Source organism: Sciurus carolinensis, chromosome 9 (genome assembly GCF_902686445.1).
Source record: "Sciurus carolinensis chromosome 9, mSciCar1.2, whole genome shotgun sequence".
Classification (NCBI taxonomy): Eukaryota; Metazoa; Chordata; class Mammalia; order Rodentia; family Sciuridae; genus Sciurus; species Sciurus carolinensis.
In genome coordinates, this window is record NC_062221.1 from 136,727,514 (window position 1) to 136,748,408 (window position 20,895).

General features: G+C 42.7%; 1 protein-coding gene across 1 annotated transcript in view; it reads right to left on the reverse strand.

Annotated features, from left to right (window-relative positions):
- The window catches only part of Dscam (DS cell adhesion molecule), a 665,830-nt gene that overhangs the window by 269,938 nt on the left and 374,997 nt on the right, over positions 1 to 20,895 (reverse strand). Inside the window, exon 4 of the mRNA XM_047564141.1 lies at positions 3,519 to 3,665. Coding sequence (XP_047420097.1) covers positions 3,519 to 3,665 — 147 coding nt within the window. The remainder of the gene's footprint in view (positions 1 to 3,518; positions 3,666 to 20,895) is intronic.

The following is a 20,895-nucleotide window of genomic DNA, read 5'->3' on the forward strand; positions in this document are numbered from 1 at the left end:
AGCAAATTTTGAGACAAAAATTGATATATTAAACTTCTCCAAAATTGAGAATTTTGGCACTTTCAAAAACACCTTTAAGAAAATGAAATGAGAAACTACTAAGAGAATATAAAATCATATTTCTAATAAAGGACTTGTATCCAAAAACACAAAGAATCATTTTGTCTCTATGATAATAAGAAACTACCCAATCAAAAAATGGATAAAATATTAGATATTTCACTGAAGATGAGTACAAATGATGAATAAATTCATGAAATGATGTTCTATATCAGTAGCCATTAGGTCAATGCAGATTAAATTCACATTGAGATACCACTTTGCACCTGCTAGAAAGTCTATTATCAAAAAGACCAAGGAGTCAGCATGATGGCACAGACCTGTAATCCCAGTGGCTCAGGAGGCTGAGGCAGGAGGATCTCAAGTTTGAGGCCAGCCTCAGCAATTTAGCAAGACCCTGTCTCAAATTTTTTTAAAAAACAATGACTGGGGATGTGGCTCAATGGTTAAGTGCTGCTGGGTTCAATTCCTGAGTGCTCAAATGATCTTTCTTCTTATCCCTCACAGTTCACAAGTCTTAAAATACATTGTTTGCCGAGACCCCGGGACCATTTCCAGGTGAAGGTGTGTCATTTCAATGTGTGGTAACTATGAACCCCTCAATTAAAGGACTCCCCCTGGATTAATGCTCTATTGTATGGCTTTCTAAGAGTCTTCACCTGGAGTGTACCTATTTTCCTCTCATTCTTTTCCCTTTCCTTTTCTACCTGTGTTTTCTTTCAGTCTTTATTTCCCATATTATGCTTTCTCTCATGTGTTCTCTGGAGGGTTCCTTCTAAGTTAATTTTCATTTTATCACATTCAATTTTTTCTCTTTCCTAAATTAAGTCCTTGCTTGTTTACCAAGCTCTTCTCATTGGGCCACTTTGTTACGGAGTTATTTATCTTCTAATTTATGCTACTTCAAGACCTGAACCATTTTCAAACAATAAGCTGAATTTTCTAATGATTTACGGCCACATTTTAGTTTTGTCTCATTGTCAAAAAATCGTTTTGCTCACTTTCTTCTTTTCCTTGGGACGAAGTCGTGGGGCTGAATCTTTTTCCTGGTCTGCGAGGAGAGGGATTGCTGGTTCTCTGGGAGAATCTTGCAGAGAGCAGGCATCAGGGAGCTTTCCAGATTTTCCCCGGGCATTATCATGAAGGGATGAAAACGGAGCCATGTCTTGGCTTTTAGCAGAGAATTTCTGCCTGGGGTCCACCTGATCGAGGGGCGTTCGCAGCCGTCCTGGGCACCGCGCTGCCTGGTTCCGCTGGGCCTGCCCTGCACTCCGGGCATCCCATGGTGGCTCCACGGGCTTCCGAAATCCAGCAGTTTCCCTGCAGGAGAGTCTGCCCTCTAGGAATGTCGCTTGAGGTGCTGAGGTCCTCCTGCTCTCCGTGGCACCGACCGCGTGATTGCTGCCGGCAGGGCCCAGGCCACTGTGGTCCTGATGGGCCGCGGCCTTCCACCTCCGCCCTCCAGATGCCTGGCTGCTGGTCCGTCCACACCACCCAAGTTCCAGAGTTTCCGCAAATGCACATCACCTGGTGGCGCTGACAAGTCGCCGTGTTGTTTGGTTCAGGAGAAGCTGGGGTCCTTCGTCCTTGGTACTAACGTGCCTCATGTGCTGAAGCACATCCAAGCCCCACTGAGAAGGAGGCTCCGGCTGTCCGGCTGCCCAGCGGGGCACAGCCTCACCCAGCGCTGCTGCCTCCACTTAACCCCGGCAGCTTTCTCACAAACTGGCTTTATTAAAATTTCTGCAACAACAACAAAATGGTATTGCCACATACACTGACTCGGAAGCCTCTCCGGGACGTGGGGCTCTGTGGACCCCTCCTCTCCTCGTCACCGCCCCCTCCCTAGCCTGCACCTCCACCTTCAGCCCCACGTGCTTTCCCTTCTGCAGGTGCCTGCCCTCTGACCTCCTCGGCTCTGTCCTCTCGGACGCTCACCCCCTGGCCTCCATGGTCACCCAATACACAAGACTACTGCTGTCAAAATGGAATCAATCCCAAACTAAACACCAATTGGGATTAAGAAAAGTAAATTTGCCTTTCCAACCCAAAGAGCTGAATATGAAGGTGGGTGGGTGCTTCCTGACTTAGAGTGGAAATAAAGGTCGCCTGAAGGACGAGGATGCTCTCCCAGATCGTCCTCCCTCAGTTCGTCTTCTGGATGGAGAAATGCAAATTTGTGTGCTTTGCTAACCCTGGATCCATCTTATGTCAAGCTCAACCCCCTCGAATGCTTCTCTTTCTGGTCTCATCATTGTATTAGGAATCTCCACTCCAATGCAAACAAGACCTTCTCTAGCATGTTCTGAACCAGCAGCACAGTGTGGTGTCTCGGAAGCCAGCACAGACTACATGGCAGGCGCCGTTCATTTTCTAATTCATCCTTCCAAACAAGACGCAGTAAGTATAAAACAAGGGAGGAATTAACAACCAATGGAAAAAGAACAAGAATAAAATATTTGCAAATTCAGAAGAAAAATCATTTAATGCCGGCGTGTATTTGTGCTGAACCTTGATAGACAGGTGATCTCTGGCTACTGTGAGGATACGAGTGGGAAGAGGAATCCCGGTGGGTGTTATTGAGGATGAGAGCGGGTGTAGGTGCATCGCTGCTTTAAATTCACCACTGGCTACCGACGTCCCATCATGTCTTCCCCATAAAGCATCACTGCAAATGAACACGACACTCAAGGATGGAGAGCAAACAACCTGAACCAACTCCACCTGCTACCTCTGGGGCACTCACCACCTGCCGCCATCTTACCCTCTTAGGCATAAAGACAGAGGTCTGGCAGTTTGGATTTCATTTTCTGATACTGAGACGTGAACTTTGCCCTCCTAAGCCTCCCTCTCAGCGCCAGGGCACCAGGCTGAGAATGCAGTGCTTATCGCAGACAAGCCAATGCAAGTGGATTGGGAGGATCATGTGCGACGTCGCTATTTTCTCAAGGTACACTTCCCGTGAAGGCAGTGCACAGGGGCATGAGTACAGGAGCAGAACTGGTTCAGACTCCCTTCTCTCGGGAATAATCCCGGGAGGAGAAGGGAGGATGCAATGATCCCTTTAACTTTAGGGGACAGCGATTTCAGGGGATACCATGCTCCATATGACCGGCTCCTCACCCCAGGCAGTCTGGTGGGAGCAGAGTGGTGCTGTTTCTAACTGTCAGTGACAAAACATACAAATACCGAGGGCAAGGGAGTGTTGTTTTCAAAACAGAAATCTCAGGTCAGAGCAACTGAGAGTTTCACAGAACGTGAAATGACTCCACCTGGAATAGCTATATTTATATGACATCACGCTAATACTGGTTTAGGAGACTTTTAGCATTGCTGAAATATTTGGGGGGGAAATACTGAAGGTTCGGTTTTAGTCACAAGGTCCCCAGCTTCAGCTGCGCTGTCTGGGGACGCTGGGGAAGGAGAGGCGGGAGAAGCCGGTCTTGAGGAGCGTTCACCTGATACAAAGAGGCGTGCACTGTTGCTCTGCCTGGTCTCCCCAGTGTATCTGTGCCGCGTGACGCAGCGGTAGTTATACAGGCCATCTTCATTCTGTACATCTTTAATATACAAGGCTCCCGTGGATGTGATGAGAAATCTAGATCCTGGAAGACAGAAGAGGGTGGGCTGGTTAAAATGGGGCGGAAGCAAAGCAACCCATCAACAAAGGCCTCCACCATTTCTTTTCACCTGAGAAACTTTGCAAAGCAAGGCAGAGATGTGGGTGTTGGGAAGAGTCCACTCCATTTGCTTTCCAACTGGTCTGTACTGGGAGATTTTCATTAATATACTCACAATAAATGGCAGATCGAAGTCCCTGAACTCATGTTCTAGGTAATGCATCTATCTCTCAGCAACTAGCTGGCATAGGCTGGTGAGCAGCTAACGTGGCTGGTTGTCTTGGATCATCAGTTTCTCTTACAATGCAACAAGTTAGGGAAACGGTAAACTTCTGTTGCAGACTTGTCCCTCAGGAAAGTCTACATTTCTACCTCTGTTTGAATATGTTAATAAAAGCATCAAGGTGTTAGACCATCAAGTGGTAAAATGTCCAACGCGTTTCCCAGGAACACTCCCTCATAGAAATCAACGTTCATTGCTCTCTTCTAAGACGAAGGTCATCTCTTCCTGCAATGAGCGTTTTAGAGTGTTTTGATATTTTTCAGTCACTGATTTTTAAAGTGATTGCTCAAATAATTGACAATGAATATTTTCATCTTAGGGAGGAAATCTGCTGCTCAGCTAGCTCTCCTTCAGTCAACCCAGGACACGGTGTCCTTGGTGGGACCTGTCATGTTTACCTGCGTACGTCCGTTTGTATGGAAATGGCCAACTCGAGAGCAAACATCAGTGCTGGTTTAAGAAAGACTAGGACATTTTTTTTCCTTTTTTGAAAATATAAATTTCTAAAGATAATTCCCACTGTTCAATTATAATTAGATGATAAAACAAATTGAGGCACGAAAGTAGCCCTCAGAGTGAGCCCTGTCCCCTCCAGATGGGTGGCCTAGTATACTATTGGCCTGTTTTGTTATAGAATATTTCTGCGTGTGACATAATTCCACTGAAGATAATATAATTTCTCTCTTTAGGAAAAGACTAAAATGCTAAAAATAATCATCTTCTTATATTTTTTGTTACTCTTAGGGTCAACTGAAACTTGCTGAGGTTTATTCAAGTTAGAACCACAAGAAGCCTTGACTTCATTGCTCTTGGGTCCTGAACATTCCAGTTGCAAGCGTAATTACCACAGCCCTTGGTCCTTCTTGCAAAGACTCTACCCACAGGTCCATCACACAGGTAAAAATGACTTATGATTTCATACGTGAGATAAAGGCAATTCAAGAGAACATGGATGTGAACAAGACCTTAAAAACAAACACTGACCGAGCCAAGCTTTTCAAAAAAACTCTAATTATGAAAGTAGTAAAAAATATCTTGAAAGTAATATTTAAATTTTAGACTATCCTATGGAGTTACTTATTTTAGAAGAACTAAAAAATCTGCTAATGCTGCCTATTCTAGCTAATTTTGTTTTATCCTCCTCCCCTAAAAAGTAACCAAAAATACCTTTTGTCACCCGTCATGTGTCCTCACACTCCGGGAGCGTCCTACCTTATATATCACGGGGTGTAGACACGATCCCTGTTGCGGCGCGTTTTGCATACTTATGCAACGCTCTGATGACAGGTCCTTTAAAGCCAGCACGGGAGACGGAGGACCCAGGGAGAGGACGAGGGCCATTCCCCTCACTTCCCTAGCTTAGAGCATCTTCATGAGGACTGACAGGCCTCAGGGGTGGCGTTGCTTGGAAGGGCTGCCGGGGACAGCGGCAGCACGCGGCCATCCCCGTGCGGACCCCTGACCGGGCTCTATTCTCTAGGCACACTCAATGGGGTCCCTTTGCTCCCTCAAGCCGAGCTCCCTCTGCTCACTCCCTCAGCAGGCTGCCAGACTCTGAAGTCATTTCAGGAGAACACAAACCTCCCAGGGTCCTAAACATGCCTGAGACGTTCACAGCATCGAGGAGTCGACCAGTTGCCGTACTTATTTTGATAGTCCTCATCCTTCATTGAAACCTATCTTGAAACTGATCGACATCTTAAAACACAAAATAAGGTGGAAGAATAGAAGGCTGTAACCATGAGAGGGCTTAGAGGTTCACGGCCCTGGGGCTGGGTCGTGGCTCGGCGGTAGAGCACTCACCTCGCATGTGCCAGGCACTGGGTTCGACCCTCAGCACCACAAAAATAAATAAATAAAGAAAAGAAAGAAAGGTATTGTGTCCAACTACAAATAAAGTATATTTTTAAAAAATGGGTTTGAATGACTCGTAAAAGATGAAAAAAGAAGTCCACAGTCCTGTGTGCCACCCTGACTCCAGAGCTGGGCTGCATTCTCTGGGGATGACAAGGACACAGTGAGCTCTTGAGCACTATGTGACGTGGCTGCGTGGTGACAAGGAGTCATGTTCCCTGCTCCCCAGCCTCCCGATGCCCCCTGCATGGCCTTGCATCTCCAGAAGCTTCTGAGTCACATGGGATAGAAGATGGTTTGCTCACCACATACTTAAGTGGGATTAAAGAATATACTTCCCTTAAGACAAATGATTGGTATCAATAAAATGCAAATGCACAAACCGTCTCTCTCTCTCTCTCTCTCTCTCTGAGACACACACACACACACACACACAGACCTTCATTACTCAGAACTCTGAAACTGTCTGGTGACACAAATATGTGAAACCAGAATTTCAAGAGTACTTTATTTTCTTTGGAAAACCATTAGCTTTCCTGATGAAACCATTTCCAAGCTCTGGTTCATATTTTTGTCTTATTCAACAGTCTACAAAACAGAGCCAACTCCACAACAGGAAATGATGTGTAGATTGGTATCATGGTCAGAACACTGCAGTGACTTAAGCCGCTAGTTATTGGCAGGTGTCTCAGAAGTCGTTCTGACTTCCCAAGACAACTGGATGGTCCCCAGCCCCAGACAGTTGAGTCCCAGGCCTGTCTCGAATGACTCCCCTGCTTCCCACTTGTTGTCAGGTTGTTAACAGTCATTTCTATCCGCTAGCAACACCAGTCCACACACTTCTGACCTGAAGGCTTCAGTGGGCTCAGTTGAAAAGAAGTGTACCAATCTGGCTAGGACTTGCCTCAACTAAAAGTAAATGGGTTATGGGTGAGTGCTAGGGTGTCTCTCCAAAGTCAGCTGACATGAGCTTTATGTTGTCACCACTAAAATAAATACTGGGTGGTGCCAGGCCAGCCAACCTGGCGAAGCTCAGCTTTGGGCTAGTGAGGTATTTCTACCTAGAGACACAGAGAAGATGGATATCTGCACAGATGGAATGGTGCAGAAATACGCAGGGAGAGTCCTGCAGCCGCTCACCTCCCTATTGTGGTGCTGAGCAGTGAAGAGCTCACAGGCAACAGCTTCTAACATGGAGGAGCAATATCTTTGTGAGTCTTTGTCCAATCACATCAAAGGGAGGCTAAAATCACACCAGTTCTAGAAATCTGCTTTGCTAAACTATTGGTGGTCGAAGCAGAAAACCTCAATTTCAAGATCTGAGCTGCAGGAAACAGGTGTGTATGACCTCCAGAAAGAGACACGTGGGAGGGATTCTAGGAGGTTCCATGTGGGCAGGAAAGCAGCCCAGTGGTGTGCTTTGTCACTGGTACCAGTGTGCTGAGCTCCAGAAATGCAAAATGTCAGGAGATATAGCCCTACCTTCAGGGAGCTTGCAATCTAAAATGTTTTGAGTCTTAAAGTAAGGGGTAGGCCAACAAGGTGACCAAGAAAGGATGAGAAGAAGCTGGAACATAGTTAGGCACTGCCCTGGTTCACCTGGGGGGGGGGGGCACCACCAATGCCAGGGGAATAAAGCAAGTATGTGTCCCCAAACCTATGTTGATCCTTGGGTATCACTTTGATTAATATAATTAACCTCATACATTATTCATTATTAATTTGTTAAAATTCTCAGTTAATTTTTTCCATGTTCTTATACAGAATCAAATTAAAAGGTCTTCCATGGTACCAAGTGGACCAACTTGGTACCTACTTTAAGAGATTCCTCAGTGTGGGAGAAAACCTGGGCTTTGGAATCCAGTGGGTCTGAACCTGGAGGACGTCAGGGACACTTGCCACCAATATGACCTCAGTCGTGATATTCAACTCCAAATGCTAATTGGTTCATCTATGAAAGAGAGCCAATGACAAACATCCTCTTTGTTTTACTGTTGAGGATCAGATTAATGCGAGTTGGTCACCTCTTGGAGGGTCATGTATTCAGTGCCCAGCAGAGTGATGGAAGCCCATAATAACACATCAAGCACTTCAAAATAACTCATAGTAACTTCTAAGAACTCACCACAAAAGAAGGGTAAGGGAGAGGCTTCATATGGATTAGCTAGATTTCATCATTTCACATACAATCAATTCTACCCCATAAATAAATATCATTATAAATTATGGATTTAACATAATAGTATTAAAAAAATGAAGTGAACAAAAATGAAAGCAGTTGTCTACAAAAGTAATCATAATGCTGGTTACTCTGCTGATGGATGATCTGGGTCAATCCACAGGTGTGTTGATATGGCCCCACAGACACCGGCCTGCCTGAGCCAGACACTCATTGACCATTGACATACACATAGTAGGGCTCACTTTTAACAGTTCATTTCTTTACTTACAAGAGGCAACATTATATATCAGAGGAGCATCTGAATGGAGATGACATGGACAAAATTTACATCACAACTGTTGCTTGTGGCTAGGAGTGTAGCTCAGTGATAGGGAGCTTGCCTAGCAGGCCCAAGGCCAGGAGTCAAATCCCTAACATCACCCGTCCAGGCTGTGATAACTGATATAAAAAGATAAAAAAGGTACCCAAGGAACATCTTGGTGTGTCTCAGGGAGAGGCTGTGAATGTTATGCATTGAATGTTTGTGTCTGCCCCAAATCCATATGGAGAAGCCCTAATATCCAATGTGGTATTAGGCAGTGGACCTCTGGAAGGTAATCAGGTTGGGGTCATAGGGTCATGAGGGTGGGGCCCCAATAACGGGGTTAGTGCCCTTATAAGAAGAAGATGAGAGACCTGAGCTCTTTTCCTCTCTGCTACATGAGGATACAGAGGGAAGAAGTCATGTGCCTGCTGGAGGGGGTCCTCACTGAGATCCACACCCATCAGCACCTTGACAGTGAACTTGCACCTCTGGAACTGTGACATAAACCATTTATTTCTGTTCTTTGAGCCGCCAGTTCATCTTATTTTGTTACAGCAGCCTGCACTGACCAAGACGTGGTCTTCAGAACGCTTGCGCAGTGGAAGGGCTATGCACAGAGACTCAGGAATGCTCTCCAACACCATCACCATGTTCTTGAGTCAGTCCTGCCTGGCCCATCCCGTAGCATCTGAACCTGTGATGCATATCCCAAGTCCTCCTCCTCCTCAGACTTCATCCCTCGCCCCAACCTCCAGGATGCACCCGCCTCCATCCCTTGCCTCCTCTGCCCGCATGACACTTTCTTCAGAATGGCAGCCTCCACCAGCCGGCGTCCACGCCTGTCCCTCCACAGTCTGCTCTCTCTTCAACACACACAGTCGCTGTCATGCCAAAGAGCTGCCCCTCAGATCTCCAGGGTCCCGCTGGGCCAGATCACATGAGGTACCTGCCATGCTCTGGGCTCTGACTCACCTGCACAGCCTCTCTCCCTTCTCCCAGCATGCCCCGCCACACACCCTCCTGCAACTGCTCTCCCTGGAGGCGCCAGCCCGGCCTCTACCCGGCTGCCGCCACCTAGTCCTTGCAGCCTCAGCTCCTCAGCTAGATTTGTAGCAATGGTAGCCCACATTAGGCAGATCCATGGTCACTCCTTTCCAGGACTTGGTTTGGCTACCTTGTGACATGGAGTGACCTCTCAGGTCCAAATGAGGCTGGTCTCCCTGTCTCTCCCCACCCAGAGCAGCGAGGCTTTCCTTGGCCTCATCTCCATCACACAGAAGAGCCCCTGGCCATGTTAGCCAAAGGGTTTACGCAGATGGGTGGATGAAACGGTCTCTCTTGCTTGTACTCAAAACCCCTTTTCTGAGGTTTGGGTGCAGAGAAAGTAAGTGAGCGCGTCTTTCAGAGCTGAACACGCCGCTTCCTCACGCGTGCTACCTGGAAGAGGGCTCCCCTCCAGGACCGACTCGACTGCGCTGTGGCATGAAACCAAGCCCGTTTCGAGGCACAGATGTTAATTAGTTCCCTTTGCCCTCTGACCTTTGGCTTCCCTGCCAGGGTAGACCTTCGACAGGGGCTGCACTATTTCCCAAAGGTTTTGAAAGTGCACCCGACTTTTCTCTTGGGACTATTTCCTAGGCCTTGTTTCCCCTCCTGCCATTGGAACTGAGCTAATAGTAATTAAAGAGCAGAGGCCCTGCTGATGAGATGCCAGGGGGCAGGGCACGCAGCAGCCCACCTTATCAGACAGGCCTGCGCCTCCCAGGGCCATCGCCGCCCGTTCACAGCAGCGTCCAGAGAGTTAGAGGGCCGTGAGATCCGAATTCAGGATCTGAGGACCTGGCATCAGAAATGAGATGAGTCTGAAAATGAAGAGCTCACATGTTCCCCCTGGAAAGTTAAATTAGCATTCACTAAAATAGAAGTGTGAAAAGAAAGAAACCTGTCTGCCATGACTTTAAACTTATCAATTTCTGCTAATGGTGAAGTGGGTTAGAATTTGCCTCATGCCTGGGTTCGGAGAGACTTCACCATGGTTAGATGCAGGCGGGCAGAGGCTGCAGGTGGACGCAGGCAGCTGGACAGCCTGGGGAAGAGGATCCCCAAAGAATGATGTGGAGAGCTGCTGCATGCAAGAGACAGGAGGAGCCAGGGCTGGCGTGGACTTCCACCCTCACCGAAATGCACAGGCTGATGTCCTCCCCAGGCCTCACAGTGACTTTATCTGGAAATAGGGTCACTGCAGGAGGGACAAGTAAGGAGGGGGCCACAAAGGGGCAAGATGAGCCCTGATCCAGTGTGACTTATAAAAAGGGAAAATTTGGATACAGAGACAACTAGTTGCCAGTACTAATCTTTTTCAGTTCTAACAGGCTCAATTTGTGTAGTATGGATCACAATCCTGATCAACATAAATGTGCTATCTAAATATATACATCGAGAATATTTTGATCCACTTTGTTCTCACAATGACCCCACAGGGGTCACGCTGCTATTCCCATTGTTCAGATGAGAAAAGTCAAGGAGGAAAGAGGCCAAATGACTTGGCCCTGTTCCTACACTAGCAGTTTCTGGGCCCGGGTGATGCCCTGGCAGGCTGGCTCCTGGCCCATGCTAAGCTCCATCTCTGGGTCAGAGCCAAACATGAGATGGCACAGGCCAGGGCGGGCACAGTGCAGCGTTCACAGAGCAGACAGAGGGAGCTCAGGACCATCTGAACTAAAGAATCAACAGAAGGTGGCTGAGGAGATGTGCATGCCAGTAGCAGCCTGAGGGAACCGAGGAGCAGGGCGAATCCTGGCTCAGCAAAGAAGGGGGTGAGGGATTAGGTTTAAGGAAACACAGGAGGTCAGCAGAGAACTGGTGGAGTCACCCAGAGGACTTGGAGGCCAGCTGGAGACAGAGCTTTGGGGAGCCAGCTCCGAGTGTCAGGGGGAGCTATTCCTGGGAACTGAAGCTCAGAGCACCCCGGGACGGAGTGAGGGAGATGGCCAAGGAAGACCTGATAAAGGCGGGGAGGAAGGACAGAGGTGCCACTTGTACAGTTAGAATTCACTCTGAAAAAGTAGTCATGGGAATCCAGCCTGGTGCACCTCTGTGTGGGAGCACTGTGCACTGCATGGGAGCACCGTGCACTGCATGGGAGCACCACACTGCAGCTCCCTATCTACCAACGTGTGGCGGTCTCCACCTTGGGACACCTCCACCACCATCTTGAATTACCTCCACTGCTGCTGCCACTTTAGTTGGGGCAGCTTCCATCTTGGGACACCCACTGGAAACTAGAAACTTATTATCAAAGTACTTATAGATTAGTGGCTGCTGCCGCCACCAACTAGGGACATAGCTGCTTCCATCTAGGGGTAACCACCAGGACCTGAAAGAACGACACCAAGGGCCCTGCAGGCTTGGTTACATTTGACACATCCCTGCTAGGTGTGCTAATAGCCACCATCTTGCTGCAGAGACTGGAGAGAGCCTTGCAAGAGGTCAGCAGGTCGGAAAAGGGGGTGAGGGACTCTTGATCCCAGCCAGTCAGACGCCCACCAGGATCCCAGAGACAACTTGGGCGGCTCTTGCTGGGACCTGACAATCAGCCTGGTCCATGATCACCTACCCAATACCCACTGATCACTTGTCCTCCAGGTTTGATAATCAACAGGGCCCTCACCCTCAATTCCCAGTCACCCAACCACCCCCTAGCCACCAACCCAGCCCAGTGCCTACAGCTACGTGGCTGACCCACAGCTATCAATGCCTGGTCCTGATCTGACCAATGCAGAACAGCTTTCCAAGACAGGTGCACAGGTCCTGGAGCTCAGCCCTCAGGGCCTTCGGGAAGAGAGGTTCCTGATTGGAAAGTCAAAAGGCGGAGGCAGGAGAGACACGCTTTATAGACTAAATTAAAGACCAGGAATTTGGGGTCCACAGGTGAGGGAAGGGGCTAAGACCAGGCTCCTGTGTCATATGAGTGGACCTCAAAGGACAGTCCTGGGGTGCAGTCTTCAGAAAGACTGGCAATTGCTATACTCTGCCTCCAGGAGTCCTGCCTCCAAGCCTAATCCTCCCATCTTAGTGACAGTCACCATCCTGAGGGTGGGGTTACCAGCAAACTCCAGACAAACCCACCTATCAGAAGGGACGGGAGGCAGAGACGATGCTGAACTCCAACAGAAACAAGAGTTCAATTTTCCTTCAAGACTCTGTTTTTTTTTCCTTATTTTTTCCCCTTTTTTTCTTTTCTCATCTCCTGCTCTCACATCCCCAGCATCTTTGAAAGCACACTTTCCATGCGTCAGTCTCCTGAGGACGGGGAGACTTGAATAGTATATTACAGTTTTGTTGTAGATTCTATTTTTTTTTCTTTTTATTTGCTCTTTATATTTTCTTCTTATTTATCTGTTTCCTTGGAGTCTCTTTCTCCCTTTACTCCTGCTAACCAACTTCTTTTGATTCCACTTTCACCCTTCCTATGATCTTGTACCTCTACAGTCTCACCTCTTACCTCATTAACATCACATCCTACACCCCTCCCCTGTCCTCTTTGTCCACCATTAGAAATTGTAGACCTTATTGCAAACTTATTGTTTATGCTGTGGATAATAATCGAACACATCATTTCTGTTTATTATGACAATACTATTATCATCTCAGTAGGGGCTATTTGGTGTAAGGCTGCATATTGTTTGCATTGGGTGCTGTTAATATTGATCTCCCTCTTAAAGATGAGGTATTGGAAACCTGCAGGGACACTATAAATCTATAGGGTGGAAACTATAATATATCGTATCCTCACTGCTAGAGAAAAAGATACAAGAACAACATGAGTAAACAAGGAAAGAAAGTGCCCCAAACAAACCAAGATGCTATATTAATAGAATCCATTGGCAGCACAGTAGAAGAAATGTCAGAAAAGGAATTCAGAATGCACATAATTAAAATGATCTGCAAAGTGAAGAATGATATAAGAGAGCAAATGCAGGCAATGAATGATCATTCCAATAAACAGTTAATAGAGCAAATGCAGGAAGCAAAATATTACTTCAATAAAACGATAAAGATTCTGAAAAAAAAACAGAAATCCTTGAAATGAAGAAAACAATAAACCAAATAAAAAACTCAATAGAAAGCATCACCAACAGACTATATCACTTAGAAGACAGAACTTCAGACAATGAAGACCAAATATTTAATCTTGAAAATAAAGTTGACCACAGAGAGAAGATGATAAGAAATCAAGAACAGAACCTCCAAGAGTTATGGAATATCATGAAAAGACCAAAGTTAAGAATTATCGGGATTGAGGAAGGCACAGAGAGATACAAACCAAAGGAATGAACAATCTATTCAATGAAATAATATCAGAAAATTTTCCAAACCTGAAGAATTAAATGGAAAATCAACTACAAGAGGCTTACAGGACACCAAATGTACAAATTACAACAGATTCACACCAAGGCACATTATAATGAAAATGCCTCACATACAAAATAAAGGCAGAAATTTAAAGGCCACAAGACAAAAGTATCAGATTATGTATAGATGGAAACCAATTCAGGTATCAGCAGATTTCTCATCCAAGGCCCGAAAGCTAGGAGGTCCTGGAACAATATATACCAAGCTCTGAAAGAAAATGGATACTATCCAAGGATCTTATATCCAGCAGAACTAAACATTAGATTTGATGATGAAATAAAAACCTTCCATGATAAACAAAAGTTAAATTACAACTAGGAAGCCTGCACTATAGAACATTCTCAGCAAAATATTCCATGAGGAGGAAATGAAAAACAACAATGAAAGTCAGCAAATGGAGGAACTACCCTAAAGGAAAAGTCAATCAAAGGAGAAACCAAATCAAGTTAAAAACCAAAAACAAGCCAAAATGACCAGAAATACACATCCTATCTTAATAATAACTCTGAATGTTAATGGCCTAAACTCATTAATCAAGATATAGACCGGCAGATTGGATTTCATAAAAAGACCAACAATATGCTGCCTTCAAGAGACTCATCTCTTGGGAAAAGACATCCACAGATTGAAGGTGAAGGATGGGAAAAATCTACCACACACATGGACTCAGTAAAAAAGCAAGGGTTTCTATCCTCATATCAGACAAAACGAACTTAAAACCAAAGTTAGAAGGGATAAAAAAAGACATTTTATACTGCTTGAGGGAATCACACATCAACAAGACATAATAATCCTAAATAATTATGCTCCAAACAGTGGAGCATCTATGTAGGCCAAACAAGCCGTTCTCAATTTCAGGAATCAAATAGACCACAACACAATAATACTGGGTGACTTTAACACATCTCTTGCACCACTGGATAGATCTTCCAAACAAAAACTGAACAAAGAAATCATGGAACTCAATACAATCAATAATTTAGACTTAGGGACATTATAAGTCGATAGAGGAAATCTGCAATATCTTAATGACCCACTGATTAATGAACAATATGAGAAAACAAGGGAAGAAAATGCCCCAAACAAATCTAGATGTTACATCAATAGAATCCAACGACAGCATGGCAGAAGAAATGACAGAAAGGGAGTTCAGAATGTACATAATTAAAATGATTAGGGAAGCAAACGATGAGATGAAAGAGCAAATGCAGGCATTGAATGATCGCACCAATCAACAGTTAACAGAGCAAATTCAGGAAGCAAAAGATCATTTCAATAAAGAGTTAGAGATATTGAAGAAAAACCAAATAGAAATCCTTGAAATGAAGGAAACAATAAACCAAATTAAGAACTCCATAGAAAGCATAACCAATAGGATAGAACACCTGGAAGACAGAACATCAGATATTGAAGACAAAATATTTAACCTCGAAAACAAAGTTGAACAAACAGAGAAGATGGTAAGAAATCATGAACAGAATCTGCAAGAACTATGGGATATCATGAAAAGGCCAAATTTGAGAATTATTGGGATTGAGGAAGGCTTAGAGAAACAAACCAAAGGAATGAACAATCTATTCGATGAAATAATATCAGAAAATTTCCCAAATCTGAAGAATGAAATGGAAAATCAAGTCCAAGAGGCTTATAGGACTCCAAATACACAAAATTACAACAGACCTACACCAAGGCACATTATAATGAAAATACCTAACATACAAAATAAAGACAGAATTTTAAAGGCTGTGAGAGAAAAGAACCAAATTACATTCAGGAGGAAACCAATACGGATATCAGCAGATTTTTCAATCCAGACCCTAAAAGCTAGAAGGGCCTCGAACAACATTTTTCAAGCTCTGAAAGAAAATGGATGCCAACCAAGAATCTTATACCCAGCAAAACTTACCTTCAAATTTGACGATGAAATAAAATCTTTCCATGATAAACAAAAGCTAAAAGAAATTACAAAAAGAAAGCCAGCATGTCAGAACATTCTCAGCAAAATATTTCATGAGGAAGAAATAAAAAACAAAGAAGCAAATCAGCAAAGGGAGGAATTATCCTAAAGGAACTGTCAAAAAAAGGAGGAACCAAGATGTGTCAAAAAATAAATAAATGAATAAATAAAATTTTAAATATGAACCAAATGACCGGGAATACAAATCATATCTCAATAATAACCCTGAATGTTAATGGCCTGAATTCATCAATCAAAAGACATAGACTGGCAGATTGGATTAAAAAGAAAGATCCAACTATATGTTGCCTGCAAGAGACTCACCTCATAGAAAGAGATACCCATAGACTAAAGGTGAAAGGATAGGGAAAAACATACCATGTACATGGACTCAGCAAAAAAGCTGGAGTATCCATACTCATTTCAGATAATGTGGACTTCAAGCCAATGTTAGTCAGAAGGGATAAGGAAGGACATTTCATACTGCTTAAGGGAAGCTTATATCAGCAAGATATAACAATCATTAACATCTATGCCCCAAACAGTGGCTCATCCATGTATGTTAAACAAATCCTTCTCAATTTTAGAAACCTAATAGACCATAACACAATAATACTTGGTGATTTTAACACGCCTCTCTCACCACTGGACAGATCTTCCAAACAAAGAAACCATAGATCTCAATAACACAATCAATAATTTAGACTTAACAGACATTTATAGAATATACCATCCAACCAACAGCGAATACACTTTCTTCTCAGCAGCACATGGATCCTTCTCTAAAATAGACCATATATTATGCCACAAAGCTAATGTCAGCAAATACAAGAAGATAGAGACACTACCTTGTATTCTATCAGATCATAATGGATTGAAGTTACAAATTAATGAAAGAGTAAAAAACAGAAACTACTCCAACACCTGGAGATAAAACAATATGCTATTATATGATGAATGGATAACAGAAGATATAAGGAAGGAAATTAAAAAATTCTTAGAGGTAAATGAGAACAAAGAAACATCATATCAAAATCTCTGGGACACTATGAAAGCAGTACTTAGAGGAAGATTTATTTCATGGAGCGCATTTAATAAAAGAAGTAAAACTCAAAAAATAAACAACCTAACACTACAGCTCAAAGCCCTAGAAAAAGAAGAACAGACCAACACCAAAAGTAGTAGAAGACAGGAAATAGTTAAACTCAGAGCTGAAATCAACGAAATTGAAACGAAAGAAACAATACAAAAAATTGACAAAATAAATAGTTGGTTCTTTGAAAAAATAAACAAAATTGATAAACCTTTAGCCACACTAACAAAGAGAAGACGAGAGAAAACCCAAATCACTAAAATTCGGAATGAACAAGGAAATATCACAACAGACACGACTGAAATACAAAACATAATTAGAAGCTATTTTGAAAATCTATACTCCAACAAAATAGAAAATTTCGAAGACATCAACAGGTTTCTAGAGACATATGAATTGCCTAAACTGAACGAGGAGGACATACACAATTTAAATAGACCAATTTCAAGTAATGAAATAGAAGAAGTCATCAAAAGTCTACCAACAAAGAAAAGTCCAGGACCAGATGGGTTCTCAGCTGAGTTCTACAAAACCTTTAAAGAAGAGCTCATTCCAATACTTCTCAAAGTATTCCATAAAGTAGAAGAGGAGGGAACCTCCCAAACTCATTCTATGAAGCCAATATTACCCTGATACCTAAACCAGACAGAGATACATCGAGGAAAGAAAATTTCAGACCAATATCCTTAATGAACATCGATGCAAAAATTCTCAACAAAATTTTAGCAAATCGCATACAAAAACATATTAAAAAGATAGTGCACCATGATCAAGTGGGTTTCATCCCAGAGATGCAAGGTTGGTTTAACATCAGGAAATCAATAAATGTAATTCACCATATCAATAGACTTAAAGTCAAGAATCACATGATTATTTCGATAGATGCAGAAAAAGCATTTGATAAAATACAGCACCCCTTCATGCTCAAAACACTAGAAAAAATAGGGATAGTGGGAGCATTCCTTAACATTGTAAAGGCCATCTATGCTAAGCCCATGGCTAATATCATTCTAAATGGTGAAAAACTGAAAGCATTCCCTCTAAAAACTGGAACAAGGCAGGGATGCCCTCTTTCACCACTTCTATTCAATATCGTCCTTGAAACTTTAGCCAGAGCAATTAGACAGACCAAAGAAATTAAAGGGATACGAATAGGCAAAGAAGAACTCAAACTATCCCTATTTGCTGATGATATGATTGTATACTTAGAGGAACCAGGAAATTCCACCAGAAAACTTTTAGATCTCATAAGTGAATTCAGTAAAGTAGCGGGATATAAGATCAATGCACATAAATCTAAGGCATTTCTATACATGAACGATGAATCTTCAGAAAGAGAAATCAGGAAAACTACCCCATTCACAATAGCTTCGAAAAAAATAAAATACTTGGGAATCAATCTCACAAAAGAGGTGAAAGACCTCTACAATGACAACTACAGAACACTAAAGAAAGAAATTCAAGAAAACCTTAGAAGATGGAAAGATCTCCCATGTTCTTGGATAGGAAGAATTAATATTGTCAAAATGGCCATACTACCAAAAGTACTATACAGATTCAATGCAATTCCAATTAAAATCCCAATGATGTACCTTACAGAAATAGAGCAAGAACTTATGAAATTCATCTGGAAGAATAAAAAACCCAGAATAGCTAAAGCAATCCTTGGCAGAAAGAGTGAAGCAGGGGATATCGCAATACCAGATCTTCAACTCTACTACAAAGCAATAGTAACAAAAACGGCATGGTATTGGTACCAAAATAGAAAGGTGGATCAATGGTACAGAATAGAGGACACGGACACAAACCCAAATAAATACAATTTTCTCATACTAGACAAAGGGGCCAAAAATATGCAATGGAGAAAAGATAGCCTCTTCAACAAATGGTGCTGGGAGATTTGGAAATCCATATGCAACACAATGAAACTAAACCCATATCTCTCACCATGCACAAAACTAAACTCAAAATGGATTAAGGATCTCGGAATCAGACCAGAGACCTTGCATCTTATAGAAGAAAAGTAGGTCCAGAGCTTCAACATGTCAGCTTAGGACCAGAGCTTCAACATGTCAGCTTAGGACCAGACTTCCTCAACAGGACTCCCATAGCACAAGAAATAAAAGCAAGAATTAATAACTGGGATAGATTCAAACTAAAAAGCTTTCTCTCAGCAAAAGAAACTATCAGCAATGCGAAGAAAGAGCCTACAGAGTGGGAGAAAATCTTTGCCAATCATACTTCAGATAGAGCGCTAATCTCCAGAATCTATAAAGAACTCAAAAAACTCTACACCAAGAATGCAAATAATCCAATTGACAAATGGGCTAAGGAAATGAATAGACACTTCACAGAAGAAGATCTACAAGCAATCAACAAACATATGGAAAAATGTTCAACATCTCTAGTAATAAGAGAAATGCAAATCAAAACCACCCTAAGATTCCATCTCACCCCAATTAGAATGGCGAGTATCAAGAATACAAGCAACAACAGCTGTTGGCGAGGATGTGGGGAGAAAAGTACACTCATACATTGCTGGTGGGGCTGCAAATTAGTGCAGCCACTCTGGAAAGCAGTGTGGAGACTCCTTAGAAAACTTGGAATGGAACCACCATTTGACCCAGCTATCCCACTCCTTGGCCTATACCCAAAGGACTTAAAATCAGCATATTACAGAGATACAGCCACATCAATGTTCATAGCTGCTCAGTTCACAATAGCCAGATTGTGGAACCAACCTAGATGTCCTTCAATTGATGAATGGATAAAGAAACTGTGGTATATATATACAATGGAATATTACTCAGCCATAAAGAATGATAAAATTATGGCATTTGCAGGCAAATGGATGAAACTGGAGAATATCATGCTAAGTGAGATAAGCCAATCTCAAAAAACCAAAGGAAGAATGATATCGCTAATAAGTGGATGAGGACACATAATGGGGGGTGGGAAGAGTTAGTGTTAGGGTTAGAGTTAGGTTTAGGGAGGGGGGCAAGAATGGAGAAGGAAGGACTGTATAGAGGGAAAAGAGGGGTGGGAGGGGTGGGGGGAAGGGAAAAAATAACAGAATGAATCAAACGTTACCCTATGTGAATTTATGATTACACAAATGGTATGCCTTTACGCCATGTACAAATAGAGAAACAACATGTATCCCATTTGTGTACAATAATAAAAATAAATAAATAAATTAAAAAAATAAAAAATAATTTAGACTTAACAGACATATATAGAATATTCTATCCATCAATGAGCAGATAAACTTTTTTCTCAGTAGCACATAGATCCTTTTCTAAAATAGACCATATGTTATGCCAGAAGCAACTCTTAGCAAATACAAAACAATAGAGCTACTACCCTGCATTCTATCAGATCATAATGGAATAAAATTAGAAATCAATGATAAAATAAAAAATAGAAACTACTCCAATACCTGGAGACCAAATAATATGCTCTTGAATGATGCATGGATAGCAGAAGACATTAGGGAGGAAATGAAAAATTCGTATAGGTAGACGAGAACACTGATACAACACACCAAAAACTCTGGGACAGTATGAAGTCAGTACTAAGAGGAAAGTTCATTGCATTGAGCTCATTCATTAAAAAGAATAAAACATCAATAAATAAATGATCTAACATTACATCTCAAAGCCCTAGAAAAAAAAAGAACAGATCAATACCAAAAGTAGTAAAAGATAGGAAATAACTAAAATCAGAGCCAAAATCAATGAAATTGAAACAAAAGAACAATTGAAAATATTGACAAAACAAAAAGTTGGTTCTTTGAAAAAAATAAACAAAGTTGATAAACCCTTAGCCACACTAATCAAGAGAAAGAAAGAGAAAACTGAAATTACTAAAATTCATGGTGAAAAAGAAAGTATCATGATAGACACAATTGAAATAGAAAATAGAAAATCTTGAAGACATTAACAAGTTTCTAAAGACATAAGATCCACCCAAATGGAATCAGGAAGACATACCACAATGTAAACAGATCAATTTCAAGCAATGAAATAGAAGATGCCATCAAAAGCCTACCAACCAAGAAAAACCCAGGACCAGATGGATTCTCAGCCAAGTTCTAGAAGAACTTCAAAGAAGAATTAATACCATTA